The sequence below is a fragment of the Corvus moneduloides genome, chromosome 9 (genome assembly GCF_009650955.1).
Source record: "Corvus moneduloides isolate bCorMon1 chromosome 9, bCorMon1.pri, whole genome shotgun sequence".
Taxonomy (NCBI): domain Eukaryota; kingdom Metazoa; phylum Chordata; class Aves; order Passeriformes; family Corvidae; genus Corvus; species Corvus moneduloides.
In genome coordinates, this window is record NC_045484.1 from 4,560,581 (window position 1) to 4,579,227 (window position 18,647).

The 18,647-nt window shown below is 43.1% G+C and overlaps 1 protein-coding gene across 2 annotated transcripts in view; it reads right to left on the bottom strand.

Moving 5' to 3' along the window:
- C9H1orf21 (chromosome 9 C1orf21 homolog) overlaps window positions 1–18,647 on the bottom strand; it is a 115,017-nt gene that overhangs the window by 59,662 nt on the left and 36,708 nt on the right. For both annotated transcript variants that reach the window (XM_032117842.1, XM_032117843.1), the window contains exon 2: window positions 10,621–10,826. In XM_032117842.1, coding sequence (XP_031973733.1) covers window positions 10,621–10,714 — 94 coding nt within the window. In that variant the 5' untranslated portion in view covers window positions 10,715–10,826. The remainder of the gene's footprint in view (window positions 1–10,620; window positions 10,827–18,647) is intronic.

Genomic DNA, 18,647 nt, shown 5'->3' on the forward strand with positions numbered 1-18,647 from the left:
GCCTACTCAAGGACGGAGTTACTCTGTTCCTCCCTTCACTTGGTTTCTTCTTAGTTCCCCTCTCCTTGTTTTTGCTTCTTGGTTCCTTCCAGTACTTGGTTTCTTCTGGGTCAAAAAGTCCCCAAGGCTACTCTACATTTTGGGCTGTCATACAATCCAAGTCCTGTGAAAACTGGAGCTGTACATACAATTTTCTATCACATTACAAATTAAGGATTGTTTTAACTAACCTTACACCAGGGGCACAGGCCCACTGCTCTTTATCTGCCAGGCCTACCTTAGTTGTAGGTAGGTCAGTGGAACCATAGCCTCAGAGGCCATTTCATTATCTCAGGAAAGATTTTAAAATAAAACTTCAACATCCCCAAATCCAGTTATTGTTAAACACACAATTTCTGCCTTGCTCATACTGTCTTTGTGTTCAAGATCAGAGGAAACACTATATGTGAGATGGTATTGAAAAAACCTGCCATGTGATCATATAATTAAAGACTTTTGTGCACTCCTCTGTAATTACAAAGCCAAAGAACAGTGCTGGTGGTGTGCACTCATACCTAGCTCTCAGCTACCCAGATTTCTGCTTGCTGAAACTATATAATTCATATATACATACATATATAAATATATATATATACACACACACAGACACTTTTTTTTACCTTTTTGTTTTCATTTAATTAACACATAACTTTGAGGCAGACGCCAAGTTGTCCAAAGGAAACCATTTCTCAGGTGGAGGAGATTACAGCCATGGTGCTTGGCAGGAAGGATACTCAGTAACTAATGCAATTATCTAGCCCACTAAAAAGATCAAATTGAGAAATGAAAGCAGGAGAGGAAACAAGCAGCAGAGAGATTAATTAAAGGAATGGACAGGAGGAAAACAAAGGGTCTGTGCCTTGAAAACATGACTGTTCATATGAAGCCCCCAGGTGGGTGTCTGGATCCAGGCTGCCTTGAACACAGCACAGCACGGCCAGCTCAGAATGGCTCCTTCAACTCCATTTCACTGCTCTGGTTTGAAATTCTCCCTCAGAAAGTTAAAAAACCCACCAAGAACAAAATATTTAATTCTTTTCAGGTTTTTCAAGGTCATTAATGAAACTCCCAGTCTCTGCTGACCCTCCCCCAGCTGCCATCTGCCTATGTACTCCATTGAACATTCCTCACTTTGGCACAGAACCTGTCAGGGACTATTCAATTCCAGGAAAAATACCTAACTGACCATTTCTGTAAGCATCCCTCATGCAGCACTGGAGGCCCTGCCCCTTACAGACCTCCTAAGGTATCCATCCACCCAAAACCTTTCCTGAACAGAATCGCCCCAAGGGTTGGGTTCCCTGGAAAATAAGTCATTACCACTCCACACCCTCGAAATTACACATCTCCTATTATTGCAAATACAGGATGAGGTGCCTTCAGTTTCCTTGTCAATAAAAAATGCCAATTCCTCTTTCCTTAACAAGCAATGCCATTCTCAATCAGTCAACTATTAAATGAGATTGTTGCCCCACAACATATGACTTGAAATGGATTTTCATACCCTTTCTGGCACAGTAACTTTTTTCTATTAATATTAGGCTATCAAATTTTCCCTGCTCATGGACCTCAAAGAGTATTTTTAAATCAGCAGCTATTTCATTTTTATTAATTCCAATATGGAAGGGACTGAATAAATACCCAGAACTAGTAATATCTCCCCACTGTCAGTATTTCTTTAAACCAAGAGGGGAGGTCTAACCAAAACTTAATTTATAAAATACAGCACACATTTCCAGATGCAAAAGGTACAGAAGTTAATTACATTATTTTCCTTACAGACCATCTAGGAGCTCCAAAAGTAACCTGTTGGAAAGATTAATATTTTACTCTGGCTCCAGATTTTCCATGCCTTCTCCCCTTCCCTTTGGGCAACACTTTTTAAAAGAAAGCAAAATACTGATGTCTGAAAAGAAGGAGTTTAGTAATAGCTAAAAAAAAAAAATCAAAGTAAGAAATACATGCTTAGAGCACTTGCATTAGATGGGTACTTTCACCCTAAAAAGATCTCAAGATGCACGCAGTTCCTACACTTAGAAATACAGTATATCATGGAATCAGAGGATCATAGAATCTGCTGAGATGGAAAGGATCCACCAGGATCATCAGTCCCACCCCTGGCCCTGCACCCCAGCAACTCCACCCTGTGCGTCCCTGATAGCATTGTCCAAATGCTCCTGGAGCTCTGGCAGCCTTGGGGGCTGCAACCACTTGACAACAAAATACAGGGGATAAAATGCATGTAATTATAACAAATACAAGCTTTAACACAATTTAGGAGACTTCAGTGGAAAAAACCAAACCACTACACCCCCTTTTTCCCGTCTGAATAGCTCAAGATCATTCCTGAATCCATAACTCCTGAAACAAAAGTGACTCCATGCTCTTGCCCAGTACCACAGAACATGAAAAGCTCTGCACCCCAGTTGCCCAAACAGCCCCTGCAGTGCTCCCATGACAAGAGCAGAAAGGAAATACAGAATTTAAAAGCACCCTAAACGCGACCCTTTTTGCCAGAGCCCCCACTCGTACAGGTAAGAAGAAAAGGTGCATGGCAGGGCACAATCACACCTGCTCAGCAGAAGCCAGGCTTTGTTTTTCACAAGCACATGAGGCAGAAACCTTAACATTTTCCAATTTTTCCCATTTTTTTCTGGTGCTAGCTCAAGACAAAGCACTGTCAGTCTTGGGCCTCTCACCAAGGAGAACATGAGACCATTTGGTTGTAATATTTATTTAAAATACCATGATGGCACAGTGTTTTGGAGAATTACCTACTGGAAAAACGCCTTCTACATTCACTTCTTCTAACCTATAAAGGCATCTTTGGCTGTGTATGCCAAAGGTACACAAATACTTCTTGGTCAGGTACATTTTCTTTGTATTTAACAGCTATTTCTACCAGTAGATATTTTCTATAAAATTACAGCCTCAAAAATTTCAGCCTTGTGTTGCTGAAATGAATACACACCCATGCAGCTACATAAGGCTTACCTGGGGAATTGGGAATTATTCCCTAGAGTGAGTCTTTTCTGGCCAAATTTCAGGCTTTGGTGTTTTCTCTTGTTTTTTTTTTTCCCTCCAAATTTGTGGTCCACTAATAAAACACCTGGAAAATGACTAAAGGAACACTGCAGTAATTGAAAGTATTGGCATTTTTACCATGATTTTTCCTCGTTTGCACCTACAGGTAGGCAATGAATGCCAAAGATTCTGTCTTTAAAAGGTTAAGTGAAAAACTAAGTGTGTCTGTACCATAAAATAAACGGATTTCCTTGAGCACCAAGGCTGCCAGAAAACACATCCTGGCTCCTTTCTAGCCAGCGCCAAAGGCGGATGTATGGCCCTATTTATAGCCCACTAATGCAATTGTGAAATGCACACCCCTTGCACTTCATCTGTATGGGCTTGGATTGGACTCTCCATGGAGCTAGGCAGCTTGGAGGAAAGGTCACTCCCAAGAATAACACCATGTCTCTCTGTCCACATTCCAGAGCCTGTAGATACTCGGGGTCCCTTGGAGCCCCCCGCCCTCTGGTTGCTCTCTGGGTGCTCTGATGCCAACGGGGAGCTTGCAAAAGGGGAAAGCTCACGAGAAAATAAGAAGCAGGGAAGTGATTACCTGCCTGTGATTAATTTCTGCTCCTAAACCAGGGATATCAACTGTTTCTCCACCTTGGCTCACGTTCTGTCTCTGTACTGTAAATCCCCACTTGAAGTGCCGAGTCCAACTGTGTGTGTATCATTCCAAACCCAGCACTGCAAAGATCTGGATAAAAACAGCTCCCTCCCACTAAGGAGAATGACTCTGCAGAATAATTCCCTCATCTAATACCATGCCAAGGGGTTGTAACAACAGTGCAAGAAGATTAACCACCAGAAGAAGCTCATTATAGAGTGTGAGGGCTGTCTAACTAATTTATGGATACCCGTTCTAAGTCCAACTCTCTTTCAGGTAGGAAAACCTCAACAACCTTTCCATGGCAAAGATCTTCTATCCTTTCAGGAAAGTCATCTCTTTTAGGGTCTTTCTGATTATTTTTTTCAAAGGAAAGAACTGAAACAGAACTTCAAATAGGCACAGAGAAATATCTTCAAACACTGTTGCTCTACTGCTTGGACCATTTACAATTAAGCAATTTTCCAGCACCCAAGTATCTAAAAAGCTACGCTCCCATCACTTCTGAACTGGTTTTCTTCTCTGCTGGATGGGTGAAAACAGACACTGAAAACCAATCTTGCCAAAAGAGGCAAGGTACCTTCTTGGAGCCTGCAGGAACCTTTCCACAGACCTGGACCCCACCCCTAAGGATCACCAGATCAGAGTTTTCGTACTTCCCAGGGGAAAAAAAATGGGGAAAAGAGTAGGAGAAGGGAGAACTATTTCAATCACCAGCATTACATACATGCCACAATTAATGGATAGCTGTTGTCAGAGTCCTGAGTGCACTAAGAGGCCACAACCAGCCCCTTGAGACCTCACCTGCATCTCCTGCCTGTGCATCCAGGAGGTCTGTTTCTGCTGAGACTTGGGCCTCCAGTCCCTGCCAGAGCAGGTCTGCCTGTCTCTAGTCCTGCCTCTGGTCCCATGTCCTGGAGGGACCTCAGCCCCTTGTTGTAGGTGTCTTCTCTCCCATCTCTCCTCTCCCTGTCTCAAGCCTCGTCTCCTGGTGCTCCTCACTGCATTCCCTGGACCTGGCTCATTGCATGCCTGGGACTGCTCTTTTTGTATTCTTTATATATCTATATATCTGTATTTCCTTGCTGGAGAGGGAAGAGGAGCTTGTTTTGCTACTCCTCAGAGCCAACCCATAGACCAGAGCAGCCTCTTCCCTCTTTTGTAAAAGCAGCACCTTTTCCAAGGGCTATAAAGATGAGCCCCTTCTATACATAAAAGGTGAAAATACAGTTTTAATTCATATGGAAAACACTTTCTTTCCACATATTGATCATGAATACATAACTAGACAAAACCTGAGGGTGCAGTTTGGTTTTGTTTTGATTTTCTTTAAACTCTGTTGCTTCCTTATGGTAATAAAATAGTAAATTATTGACTTAGCAAGGGTGTTCTCAGAGTTACACAAATACATCATAAACCTAGATAACACATGCAATTTTGTTACATTTCCCACATGAACATAACCAAAGTAGGTAGGGTTTGGTTCTATTCGTTTCTCTTACTTCCTGAAGCACTTGTTTAGGACTGTCCCCTGTTTACTTAGATAAGAAGCAGGCTATCAACAAATTGCTAAACCAGGCAAGGAAAGAGAGAATCACACAATCAGAATGGTTTGGATTGAAAGGAACCTTAAAGATTATCTCATTCCACCCCCTGCCAAGGGCAGGGACACCTTCCCCTAGCCCAGGTGGCTCCAAGCCCCATCCAACCTGGCCTTGGACACTTCCAGGGATAGCCACAGCTTCTCTGGGCAACCTGTGCCAGGGCCTCCCCACCCTCACAGGAAAGAATTTCTTCACAATCCCTAATCTAAACCTGCCCTCTGGCAGTTAAAAACACAGAGTCCAGTACAATTCTGGAAGATGCGCATGCACTTCAGCCCTCTGCTGCAATACACACACTCACTCATCTGCTTTTCTTAAGCTTTCAAGCACTGCAGCAAGACCTATTTTACCATAGGAGCTGCTGAAACCTTGAACAACGTTCCCTTTCAGGAGCTCAGCCAGAGTCTGAATTTAAGCAATGAAAATCTCCTCCTTTGAAACTCACTGTGATATTTGGTTTTAGACCCCTGAGATTGAATTTTCAGAGAGTGGGTGCCTACAGGCCACTCAATTCCATGGAGCTTGGATTAAGAACAAGTGCCTGTGATTACACCAGAAATATTTTTCATGTTTGAAAATGTCTTTAAAAGAAGTTATAGTCTCAAAGTATGGAATTAGGATACAGCATGGGGCTGGTCCCCTTATGTATCTGTCCCCAGAATGAGTAAGAGATGACACTGCAGAATATGTCAGGACAGCCCCATGAGCTGGAGCAGTTTCTCATGGAGTGTTCACCAGCTGACCACCACAGTCCATCAAATAAAGGCTTCCAGGCAAAGGGAGCTGTGTGTTTGGGTGCAGTGAGACCTTCTGACCCCAACACACGTCCACACTTGACATGACACAAGTTCTGTTGCTTAAGCTACAGCATTCCAGACAGCTTCAGTTCACTGAGGATGGCCACGCTATCTTCCAGAATAAGGAACTTCTCATTTTCAATTTTAGCTTTTTTTTTCCCTGACAGTTAGGGGAAGGGAGAGGGGTTATAATGGTGTAACAACAGGAAGGTGTTACTCACTGAAAACACTTCTCAGATACTTTTCTCGCTGAAAATTTTAACTGAAAACTTCCCCACTTCAAAGGCCAGATGATCTCCAGAATTCTGTGTACTGGAACAAGATGGGTTTAGGGAGTTACCTCATATTAATTAAGGACATCTGAACAGTCTTGCCAGGCCCAGAGATATTTTGAATTGTCCTGAGCAACATCCCAAGACTGAAGTTTTCAGTAAGATGATACTTCTGGCCTGTTAAGGAAAGAGCCTTCAAAGCAAACTAATCTCCACAAAGGTTTGAACACACTGTATTTGGAGATGACAATGCATATTTAGGAAAGGTAAATCATAGTCCCAATTTCCCCTTGTTATGCTTCTTCTGCACACAATGTGCATGTTTTAAAGGTTTCAATTATTTTAGCAATTTGGCATTTATTTCAAACTAAGTCAGGGTTCTGCTGTCTTTGACAGTGGACTACGACATCACATGGATGAGATATGGCAGAGACAAGGAAGGAAATACCTGTCACAAGACAGGGATGAACAGAAGGGAGACAATCCCATAAAAGACATAGGAAGAAAGAAAACATCAACATGAGAAAGAAAACTGCCCTAGAGCTTGTGAAGCAATCAGATACTACCATAGAATCCCAGAATGGTTTGGGTTGGGAGGGACCTTAGAGCCCATCTCATCGAAGCCCCTGCCATGGGCACGGACACCTTCCACTAGCCCAGACTGCTTCAAGCCCTGTCCAGCCTGCCCTTGTGCATTAATCAGTTTTTCAATCTCATTACAATACCTTACTGCTGAAGATTTCATTTCCCAGCCTTCTCCCTGCTGTTCTGAGATAACAGTTTATAAACTACTTTGCGTTCAGCTTTATTTAGACAGGTTTAGCAACTGGAACTGCTCTTAACAACAGAAACCCCACCCAGATATTCCCATTTTGTCAGAAGATTCCTACCTGACATGTTCACTCCCCCTTTTGCAAAGCACCCAGGAGCTCCATGGAAACGTCTCCATTAAGCCTCTCTGATTAATGAACAGATTCTAGAATATTTTTTTCCCAAATCACATTACCACTTACTTTCTTACAGAAAGAATTACTTCAATAACCTCCTGCCCAAATAAACATCCCATAATTTTTATAAAGTCACAAATAAAATTAATATACAAGAGATGTTATATTATTAAAACATAAGCTGAAATAAACAATGCTCAAGGGTCTACCATGGCATTTTTTTCTTCATTGGTATTTACATATTATAGTTCTTATGTATTACCCTGGAAATCAGCTTTGAAGTGGAATGATGAATAAATGAAGATTTATTATTACTATCCTTATTAGAGGGATTTTAAAGTCATTAGAGACCAACAGACATAATAATCACATTATATTCAATCTTCTCTAGAACATCTCCTTTGATAGGCCTACTAACTCAATTATTTAAACATATATTACAGCAAAATGCAGCATGACTTCTACAGCTTGGGATAGGGTAGAAATTTCTACGTTTTGGTTTCATTTATCAGGATTTGTCCTTACAGAATTCATGGGTTTCATGATGGGTTTCTCAGTTTTAAACACCAGGGTTTCAAATTCACAGTGAGCACCTGGCTCAATGTGTCTGCTCAGCTAAAATAAAAGGTTAAAAGCTGGGGAAGAAATAGGGTACTGGAGATCAATCTTAACCTGCAATGACTTTTAAAAGTTTTAAAAAAAAAATCTCTCAGAAGCCATGATCTCTCCAATAGCCAATACACTTGGCTGCAACCAATTCCAACAAGCAAAAAGAAAAAAAAGATCCAGAGGCTCTGAGGAAGACCACTGCACCACTCTGAGAAGCTCAGGAAATTCTCTCTGGATTCAGTGTGACATCTGGAGTCGAGTAAAAACTACTGATGGGGAAAAAAAATCCAAACACTGCTTAACTGGAAAGTACAGTCCTTACTATTGACTCTGCCTGCAGCTTGTCTGGGGAAGGTGCTGGAGGAAGGAAGGAGAATTGTTTCCAGTTGGGTGTTGTCACGCAGTGAGGGACAATTCCTGTCAGCCACATCCTTCAGACCCCACCACCTGCCCAGGGAAGGCAGCACCAGCACTCTGCCCTTTTCCTTTAATCCTCTCATTGCTGTACCAAATCCCTCAGGATTTCCTCCCCTTGTGAAACATCTGAGGCAGTGTGGCTAGCACAGCCATGAAGGTCATCCCTGCTAGTTCTGCACAGGCACTTGATGTCACGTTAGTCCCCAGCTGCCAACACTGCCCATGTTCACTGTCCATGCACAGCATGGTTTATGCTCACTGATATTCTCAGGGTGTTACTGACACATCAGCCACCTTCCAACCCCACTTGACTTCTGTTTCCTTTACTTTGCAGCCTCCTCCCCAAAAACTAACCTCTAATTCCTTTTCCATCACCTCTTGGCTCCTCATTTCCCTGCCACCCACCTTGGTTTAGCTCTGCCTAAACATCCTGCAGGGAACTTTTAATCCCTACAGGCAGCACAGATACTCTGTTCATGGCCACTGGCTGGGTGAGACACTTCTGTCCCTTCCCAGAAATAAGAAAGAAAGCATCAGGGTGGGGTGGCCGTGGTACAGGTTGCCCAGAGAAGCTGTGGCTGCCCCTGGATCCCTGGAACTGTCCAAGGCCAGGCTGGATGGGGCTTGGAGCAAGATGGGCTAGGGGAAGGTGTCCCTGCCCATGGCAGGGGGTGGCACTGGATGATCTGCAGAACTCCAGCTCAACCTCCTCATGCACCCAATTCCTGACCTAGAAGCTGTCTTTCACTAGCAAGGAAAAAATGTGACTTCTATGGTTACCATTCAATAAGTTATTCAAGTCAGACTCTGACTCTGCTAAGAAAGAATCAGTCATGGACTCAGATCTTTAGGAATGACAAATCCTGTACCTAGACTAAAGCATGGGCCAGAAGATGGTTAACAGCAGGTAGAACCTCTGACAGTAAAACAGGGAACGATTAACAGCAATGACATGGATCCCAGAACAGCTAAATGATACTGCTGACACCAGTTCAGCTCTATAAATGGGAGCCTTTCAAAATCCCTTCTGTCTTCTTGATCCTCTGACTCCAGAAGCTACTTTAAATTTCCTGTGTTAAAGTTATGGTCTTTGGCCCACAGCATGTGGTTAAACTACCACACATAAAAAAGACTGAGATGCACATTTTGCCAAAAATTTCTCCCTCACTAAGTATCAGCTAAAATCTACACTCAAATTCCTTCGAGCAGCTGATACAATTTTCTGCTCAGGACAGCACTTAAAGCCTATTTTACACAAAAGCAATGTACTGAGCTCACAATTCCAAACCCAGCATCTCCCAGGGAAGAGAAGGAGCACTGAACTGTCCTGGAGTTTGTTGAACAACTACTTTGTCTTCAGGTAACACCTTTGGGAATTCTTACTCTGAGATCCACTGGGAGAGCAAGCTAGCCCTCAGAAAGGCTGGGAAAAACACCATGGGGGTTTGGTGGACTCAGTACCAAGGCACCTGTTTTAAGAATAACAGTACCAAGGCAGCTTATTCACAGCTGACTTAACTTTCAGACAGGTATCTGGGCAGATCCAGAAATTTCATTTCTGAACAGTCTTTCAGATAATTCCTGACACTTTTAAAAACTGTATTTAAAGATTTACAACTTTATCTAAAAACCACTTTGTGTATACTAACAGAATCTGGAGCAGAAAAAATGTGAAGCTGACTACGGTTTTATCTCCTATCACTTTACCTCTCCAGATGGACAAGACCTGGATCACAGTGAAACAGATGTTTTCATCCCATGTTCCCAGCTTCCTAGTACCACTAAACCCCTCAGTTTCTAGTTTCATTGTACCTTCAAACCCTGTTTTCTACAGGACTTCAGAACTAATGTTTTATTGCTTTACAGGACAACAGAAGTGAGGAATCACTTTTCTTACTGAACAGATTTTTATTTTTAGGAAATGAGTCAACTATGCTGGTACCCAGTGACAAACATAAAGACACATATATAAATACATGAGGGGGTCGTGCAACTCGTAGTCTTTGAACTATTCCAGGATTTGTGGAGGTAAAGACAGTGCAGTACTGTACATCACTTAAAATGTTATTTTTTCACTAAGGATTTCACCTCTGTTTCAAGTGTCGTGGTACCCTCCCCTGGATGGGCCAGCTGCTCTACCACTGTGATATATTTTAACATGTATTTTACTTTCTATTTCATGCAAGGTTAAGACTCCCACATACACCTTCCAGAACATTCATGGTGCTGGGAGAAAGACAATCCTGTGACACTCACCCCCAAACACATCTCCGTTCTGGTAGTTCTTGCCCTTCTGAGTTTCCTCTTCGTTTTGAACAGTAGACACATGCTTGGCAGAGGCACAGCCCATAGCTTCATTCAGACAGCTCCAGCTGGACCGAACCACAGATCATCTCTAGTGACGTCCACTCATCCTTGCAGAAATAATCCACCTTCCTGCTCGGCTCTCACGTCCCTTTCACCTGAACATGGCCAAAGAGAGAGGAAAACATTCACACAAGGTACCCTCTACGTGAGGAGCTTCAAGGAGATAAAAAGTGGGGTTTGTGAGGAGGAGCACAAGGGCACAGACTCCATGGCCTGAGGCTGCTAAAAGCATATTCCATAACATCTGGTACAGGCAGGTCATGATAAAGGCACCTCCACTCTGCCCTGGGACAGAGCACAGCAGTTGAACTCAAAGCCTCTTCCAGCCTGATTCTTTAATCCATGGCTTGAAGAAAGCAACACATAGATCTGTTTCCCACCCAACCAGCTATTCCCACAGAACGCAGAGAGTTTTGGGAGAGGAGATAAGTAACTGTCAATATCTGCTCCTCCTGCTCCTTTTACCAATCTACCCATGAAGCCAGATTTCTTACAAAGCATTTTACTGATTAAGAGCTGCTAATTCCAAGTGTTCAGACAGAATAACCCCTCTCAATCAATTAAAGATCTTATGTTCCCAGATGTGAAAGGTGATAGCCAGCTGTATTATCTTTTCTCTACATGTTCATTATTCTACTCAATCCATAAAACCTCCACCACTCAAAGAGACAACTATCCCCATTTTAAGATGGAACTCCCTGAATAGTCAAGATGTCATATAAAACAAAAGGGAAACACTGTTCTGCACTGTTTGTTCTGCGCTGGAACAAAAACTACCTCAAAGTTTGGTGAGCTGACCTGGTTTGCCTTTGCACCAGCCAAACTTTTCAGAAGAGAGAAAAGCGAGAAACTCCCCTTTTTGCCAAGTTTTTTAGTTCAGCTATAGCATAAGATCATATACACACATTTCTTAATTCATTACTTCTGAACATGTACTTTTTGCTCCATGCTGACCACAAGAATTTTATGTGTAACACAAGACAAGCACTCTTACCTAGGATAGGGAGAGCTGGAGCAAGATGCTCTTTAAGGTCCCTTCCATCCCAAAGCATTCTAGACACAGCAGTATCCATCCCAGCAGAAATGTATAATCCCAAGGGAAATCGTGAGGTTCCTTTCCCTGAGCACTCAGCACCAGCAGCACACCTGCCCCATGCCCAGGCAGCTCAGTGACACATGAGGACATGGTCTAGGAGGCCTCTGCTTCTGCCTCCAGAGGCATTTCCCTGCCCAGCCCCAAAGCCACGGACATGAGGATGTGGCACCCAGGCTCAGAGTGATTCCGTTTCTGCTACTGCAACCCGTGGCTTTCACCAAGCAAGGGGAAGGACTCTGGATGCAGAACCACCTCTAACTCCTACTCACAGCCAGCTTCCCCCTTCTTTGCACAGAGCAGTGCTTCTCTCCACTTGGCGAGGGCGTTCTAGAACATACAATGTATATCTGCTAATCCCTGTTCGCAGCAGCCACCCCTCCCTGTCACCCCTGTACAGTTTTATGTTCAGTACATCCCCCAACATGCTCTACTCCTTTTTTCCTTCTCCCATATATGCACACCTGAGCCTGAACTTCTCATTGCTCCATTCTTCTCTTCCCCATTAGCTACAGCTAATTATGTAGCCCAAAGCACAGGATTTTATAGGATCATAGAAAAGCTTGGGTTGGGAGGGACTTTAAGCTCATCTCATTGCAACCTCTGCCATGGGCAGGGACACCTTCCCCTAGCCCAGCTTGCTCCAAGCCCCATCCAGCCTGGCCTCGGACACTTCCAGGGATGGGGCAGCCAGTGTTTTGGGAACTTAGACCAGGCATTGATGCTGCTAGTGGAAGGGAGTGAGCACACCCTTCTGGAGCTATTTTTTTAACCCAACATGATCATGTAACTTTTTTCTTTCCCCCGCAGGAAAACCTAGATTTTACAGGAAAAGTCAGTATAAAGCCAGGGAAGTTCCTCAGTTTTCACAATTCAGGGAGGGTCACAGCTGACAGGTCATCCTCTCGTGTCCAAGTGGCAGCCTGCACTAAGATCTTCATCTCACTGTTGAGATCTAAACAAGGATCTAAAGGGATTTAAAGCAACAGCCATGCTGTGCTTGGAGACAGGTAAAGACACACAGGGGTGTGGGAGATGGAGGAGAAACAGGAAACTGGGAAAGGGAACTGCTACCGGGGCTGGAAATGAAATGGGGACTTACCTTCCCAGAGGACACAAATTTGGTTAAAGACAAAAGCTTTTAATGGACCAGCTGAAACAAATGAGGGGGAAGACATGACCAACAGAGTCCTTGCTCCAGATTTCAGAGAAAAGCAGGAGCCTCCAGGTAGACAGGGCCTGAAAACACTGACTTCTGAGTTAAAATACAACCATTAGTATTATTCCAGGGAAAAGGGTGTGGCCAACTATGGGAAAAGGAGCAAGGGAAGGCTTGATGTAACCCTGGAAAGGACGCGAAGGTGTTTGGGTGAGACCTAGGTAGGAGGCTGTCCGTGGGGGAATCACTGCCCACCACAGCTCAGCACCTCTGAGCAGCAGAACTGCAAGCACAGAAGTACCTGTTGAATGAATTATGCTCCTGCCTTATTCAATTATTTTTCCTGTCTCTTTTTCTGTCTCTTAGCAGGGACCATTTACAAAAGGGAAAACAGCTGCTTTGTAATAAAACCCAAATGTATTTCACAAAGGAGCAGTGGGTCAGGTTTTGGGAGGAAATTTTTTTGTGAAGCCTTATACAGCCAACGTGCAGCACAACGAATTGCAAAATATTTAATTACTGATTAGTGCCCAGGACAGTGATGGTCCCAGGACCACTGAGGTGCAGGAACAATCAGGAGCAACAAGACACAGAACAGGAATACAGAAGGATAAAGCTCTTTGGGGAAGAACAGGAAAAAATATCCACAGTCAAATCTCTCCCGTAGCATTTTGGTAGCACATATCAACCTCTAAAAATATGGTCATGTTTGAAAGCACACTCTGATTAAAGGAAACAGATGGGGATACAAGAACTGGAAGTTTCACCTTTTATATTAAAGAACAGCAATCACAGCAGCACCTGAAAAAGCCATACAATTAATAGTTGGGTTATGGAGGCAACTTCTCCTAGTACCAATAAACTGGGCTGAGAAAGCTACTGCACAATGACCTCCAAGGTGAGTCTAACACACATTTCCAGGCATGTTCCTTGGACTGCTGTTAACTTAGTGCTGTGAGACACTTCGACATGGACACCTAAACACAACCCAGGGATGGCAGAGGATTTAATACAAAGACCAGAGTAGGAGAAAAGCAGCATTAATTTTACAGGGGATGAAATTTGAGGTACAGGGCAGCACCATGCGCTCCAGCCTTGGGAAACCTCACCTGCCTGAGGACCGGATCCCTCAGGGATGAGGTTTGGGAATCACTCAGAAGTGAGGTGCTGGTCCTCACTCAGTGGAATGCCTGGCAAAGCTTTGGGGATGTGAAACACAGCACTTGACACAGCAGCAGAACAACACATCCGTTCCTCCTCCCCCACTTCTGCACCAATGTAATTTTTTCCTTTTGTCTTCCACAGCATTTTGGGGGCACACAGATTTTCAGAAGCCAAAAATAAAAAGAAGAAGAAAACCTCAACCATTTGCAGTTCACGTTCACCACCCACCATCACTAATTATCAAGATTTGAGAGGCAATTTGCAGGCTCCAATCTGAAAAATGCTAGTGAGAAAAATCTCTTGGGCAGATCAAAAGTGTCTACACCACCCCCAAATGAAATGCAGCAGGTTGAGGATTAACATCTTACATGCGGGTCAGGAGAAGACTAGAGACACTCTCAAATGTTGTACTTTGTCCCTCAGGTTTCTTCTGAGCTAAAAACAGGGGAACTCAACTCTTAGAATAGAAATTACCTTTGGAAACCTTAAGCAATTCCTTTTTTCTTTCTTCTGAGCAATGTCTGTGATGTGTTTTTTCTTTTACCAACTCTTTCAACACTTTGTTAATCCACTCATTATGCCCTCACCTCTCATTTCTGATGGTCAAAGGCTGCATCCTTGACAAAACACATTTTGCTTCCACAAACACTTCATACAAATGGAAGACCTCCAGTGTTTTACAACAAGTGCATGTTAATTCTTCTATTACCACCGGTGTATTTGTTTTCATCTTTATTACATTGAGATAACCAATCTTTCATCATCTTCAGGCTACAAATACAATCTACAATACAAATCTAAAAGTTTCTTCCCGTGTTGACCATACAGGAAATCAGGTTAAAATTTCACAATGCTCAAGAGATCAAAGCAATGAGTTTCATGCAACCATAAAAAAACCCTAAGCTACGAAGAAACACCACACTGGCTTTTCCTATGAAACAACCTGTTCCAGGCAGAACTCAAGGATTTAACTTACTGCTGTTAATTACATTTATTTCCTATAAGAAATAGGCCTGTTTGATCTCCATTTCAATTTTTTTTCCTAAAAAGAAGAAAGCAGAAATGAATTCTGAATTTGTCCTGCACAAGGGCTGCTGGTAGTTAGCACCTGGAACTTCTCCATTGCGACATCCCTCTTTCTCAGCTACCCTCCACCACAAAAGACAGTTTTCTGGGTTTTATTCAACAGCCAAGAGAGACATTTTTAGAGCCAAAAAGATATCACTTTTTGCCTTTGAAGCTCACCAATGGCCTAAGGAGGGAAGGAAAAAATGATTTTAAAAAAAGTGTCATATAAGGTCTCTTTCTCCCCCTTCAAATTATTCAAATTGGCATGAATAGTGCAGTTATATTGAAAATTAACCCGCTGACTTGCTAAATGAGCAGGGCTGAATGAACAGCAGAATGAGAGGTGCAAACACTCTGGAGCAACATCTTCCAGTGACATAAGGGGAAGAAGAAAAGTCAAAGTGAGTGGTGATTTTGGGAGCCATGGACAGAACACACTCCCCTCACCCACTGGTACAAACAGCCATAAAATGAAGCATTTTCTACCATTCTATGAATTGTTTGTCCCTGTGATGCACAAATCCTGTGTTTATTACACACTTCAGCCTCCTACTGGAAAGGAGGCTGTCCCAGAGAGCCAGGTGAGCACAGCAGTGACTGCCTGGAAGGGGAGGGAATCAGCTCCATGCTGTAAAACCAGGAGCACAGGGAAACGCACCATGGCTTTACACTAAACCAGCACTGACACTGCACCAGCCCAGCTGCCCAGTCCCACAGAGAGCTGCCACATGTCCTCTCCTGGGAAGCTGCGCTCAGCACAAACCCCTTTTCCAAGAGAAAACAGGGATTCTGCAACTAGACAGCTAAAAAAACCCAGCACTACAGAGAAGCTCATCTACCTAGTTTTTCCCAACAGGGAGTGCCTGATTTGAATTAATTCTACTGATTCATATCGTCAGCTTAATACAGGACAGCCTTTGCTCCTCAGCTTAAGCTGAGTCTTAGATTACCTTTTTTATCAGCAATATTAGCTGGTTTTCTTTTCTTTTGTTTGCAATCAGCATTTCGCTGATCCAATACATAGGGGTTTGATATATTAAAGCAACAAGTGATTTCCAAATAGAAAAGCTCTCAACAACATGATACTTCCCAGGAGCATCTTCTGCTTCCTCAGATTTTTAAGGAGAAATACCACCAGTAAATCCAAGGAAGATTTCACAAACATCACAGAGTAAAATACAAATATGGAAGGGAATGTGAATGGCATTGCAATCATCCTCTTCATTCACACAGGGTGAAATTAAAGTAAAATCAGTGTGAAAAGCCCAGCAGCACAAGAGATCTCAGTCATACAACTTACCATTTCTGCTGTTTCCAAAGAAAATTACATTCTGAATTTTTTAACTCTTAGATACTTTAAGAGTAGTGATACAAAGATTGCCACCATCATTACAGAATGCATTTCTAATATTTAACAATTTTTTCCCCCTTTCTATGAGAATTAATAGACAAAATATTAAAGATAAATGAGATTTAATTGGCTGGCAACACTGTAGAGTATCTGTTTCTGTTTGCACACAGAGATGGCCTGTTTCAGGTGAGAACTAAAACTTTTCAAACATATTTCATCTGCACCACCTTTTCCAAACCAGTAGCGGTACCAAAGCTTGTCTTTAACATAGAAGCTGGTGCTACTCAACCAGATTTCCAAAGATTCAGGACATTTATCCTCAATACTTTGCAGAAAAAACAAGCACTTTTCATAAAAAATAAGATTATATGACAATGTGCTTCTGCAGCAGAGATTGCTGTGGTTGTTAGGAGGACATGACCGAGAGATGTTCACAGAATCCCAGAATGGTTTGAGTGGGAAGGGACCTTAGAGAGCCCATCCCATCCCACCCCTGCCATGGGCAGGGACACCTTCCCCTAGCCCAGGTGGCTCCAAGCCCCGTCCAACCTGGCCTTGGACACTTCCAGGGATCCAGGGGCAGCCACAGCTTCTCTGGGCAACCCGTGCCAGGGCCTCGCCACCCTCAGAGGGAGGAATTTCTTCCCAGTATTCCATCTAACATTGCCGTCTGGCAGTTTGAAGCCATTACCCTTGCCCCATACTAAAAAAGACTACAGTCAACACCAGATAATTGAAAACCCACCAGCAACTACCATGAGAGATCTGATTAAAAGCAACAAGACCTTTCCACTGACTTTAGGTGGCTTGAGGTCACTTCCTAAACCTCCAGTTTCAGGGAACAAAGATTGTTTTGTGATTTATGTGAAAATGCAGTGCTGGTTGTGGCAGCCCAGGCTGATGTGAGACACTAAACAGGACTACGGAAAAGTCAGGTTCAATTCCCAGTACATGACTTTCTTGTGTATCTAAGAATAATCTCCAGCACTTATTGTAATGGGAAGGTAGCAAGCACCTGTAAAGTATAAAAAAAGCTAGCAATAAGCTCTCCTATTTAATTTTATTTCTGTCTTCATGGTTTAAGAGCAAGATGTGCTTTACTGAGCAGGACAGAGTAAAAGGCCCTGAGGTAGAGGAACAGTGATTTATACAGTATTTTGTACACATCTAAGCACAGGTCTGAGCATCATCTCCCTTTTGAAGACTCATTCCCGTCTCTGCCTTAATAAAATAGTTTAAAGATGCAACCATTACACCTAAGCAGTTCCCACCATCATGTCAAATCAGACTAAAATAAATGACGTAGAAGCTGCCACCACATCATCAACAAGACCCACTACTTTGGAGGAAAACCTTGAGGGATAATTATCACACTGAAAAAACAGCCTTTTCTCCTGAATTCCTCTTCTTCCCACCAGGGCTGGGGATGCATCTCCAAATGTCAACACTGACTCTGGCCTGGAGCTGAGCTCTTTTTAGGACTGCCCCTCTCCCAGAAAAAGCAGTGGTTTAACAAGTCTCCCCTAAAAATGTGAAGCACATACTTCTTTATTTTAACAGGAAAAGCATCAGTGGTCTAATACCACCCACTAGTGCAGTAGTGAAGACCTGGAATTTTAAGACTTGAATGTCTGATCTTCATTCTTCATTCTTTCACAACTTAGATTTTTTTCCCAAACTACTTCTTAATCTTTCCTGTGTGTCACCATGAAGGTAGAAATAACCACAGTGAGATGGGTCCTAATGCAGTTACCTGTAATTGCACGTTTGCAGGGACTCACCTCCCTTTAGACCCACTGATCTATCTTAACAGCTCTACAACAGAAAGCCCCACAGTGCAGACTAGTTATTCCCTAGAAAATCCTTAAAAATATCCACAAATGAGATTACAGACCCCAGCATGTCCCTCCGTCTCCAGCTCCATCAGTGAATGATGAACACATACACAGCAGCAATTCACCTCTGCTGAAAATCCCAGCACAGAATTACCCCGCCTCTCCTCGGGAAACTGCTTTAACTCTGCCTTGAATACACACTCCCCAGTTATGCTGTGAGCTTCCAGCTTCCACCCAGAGACCTGT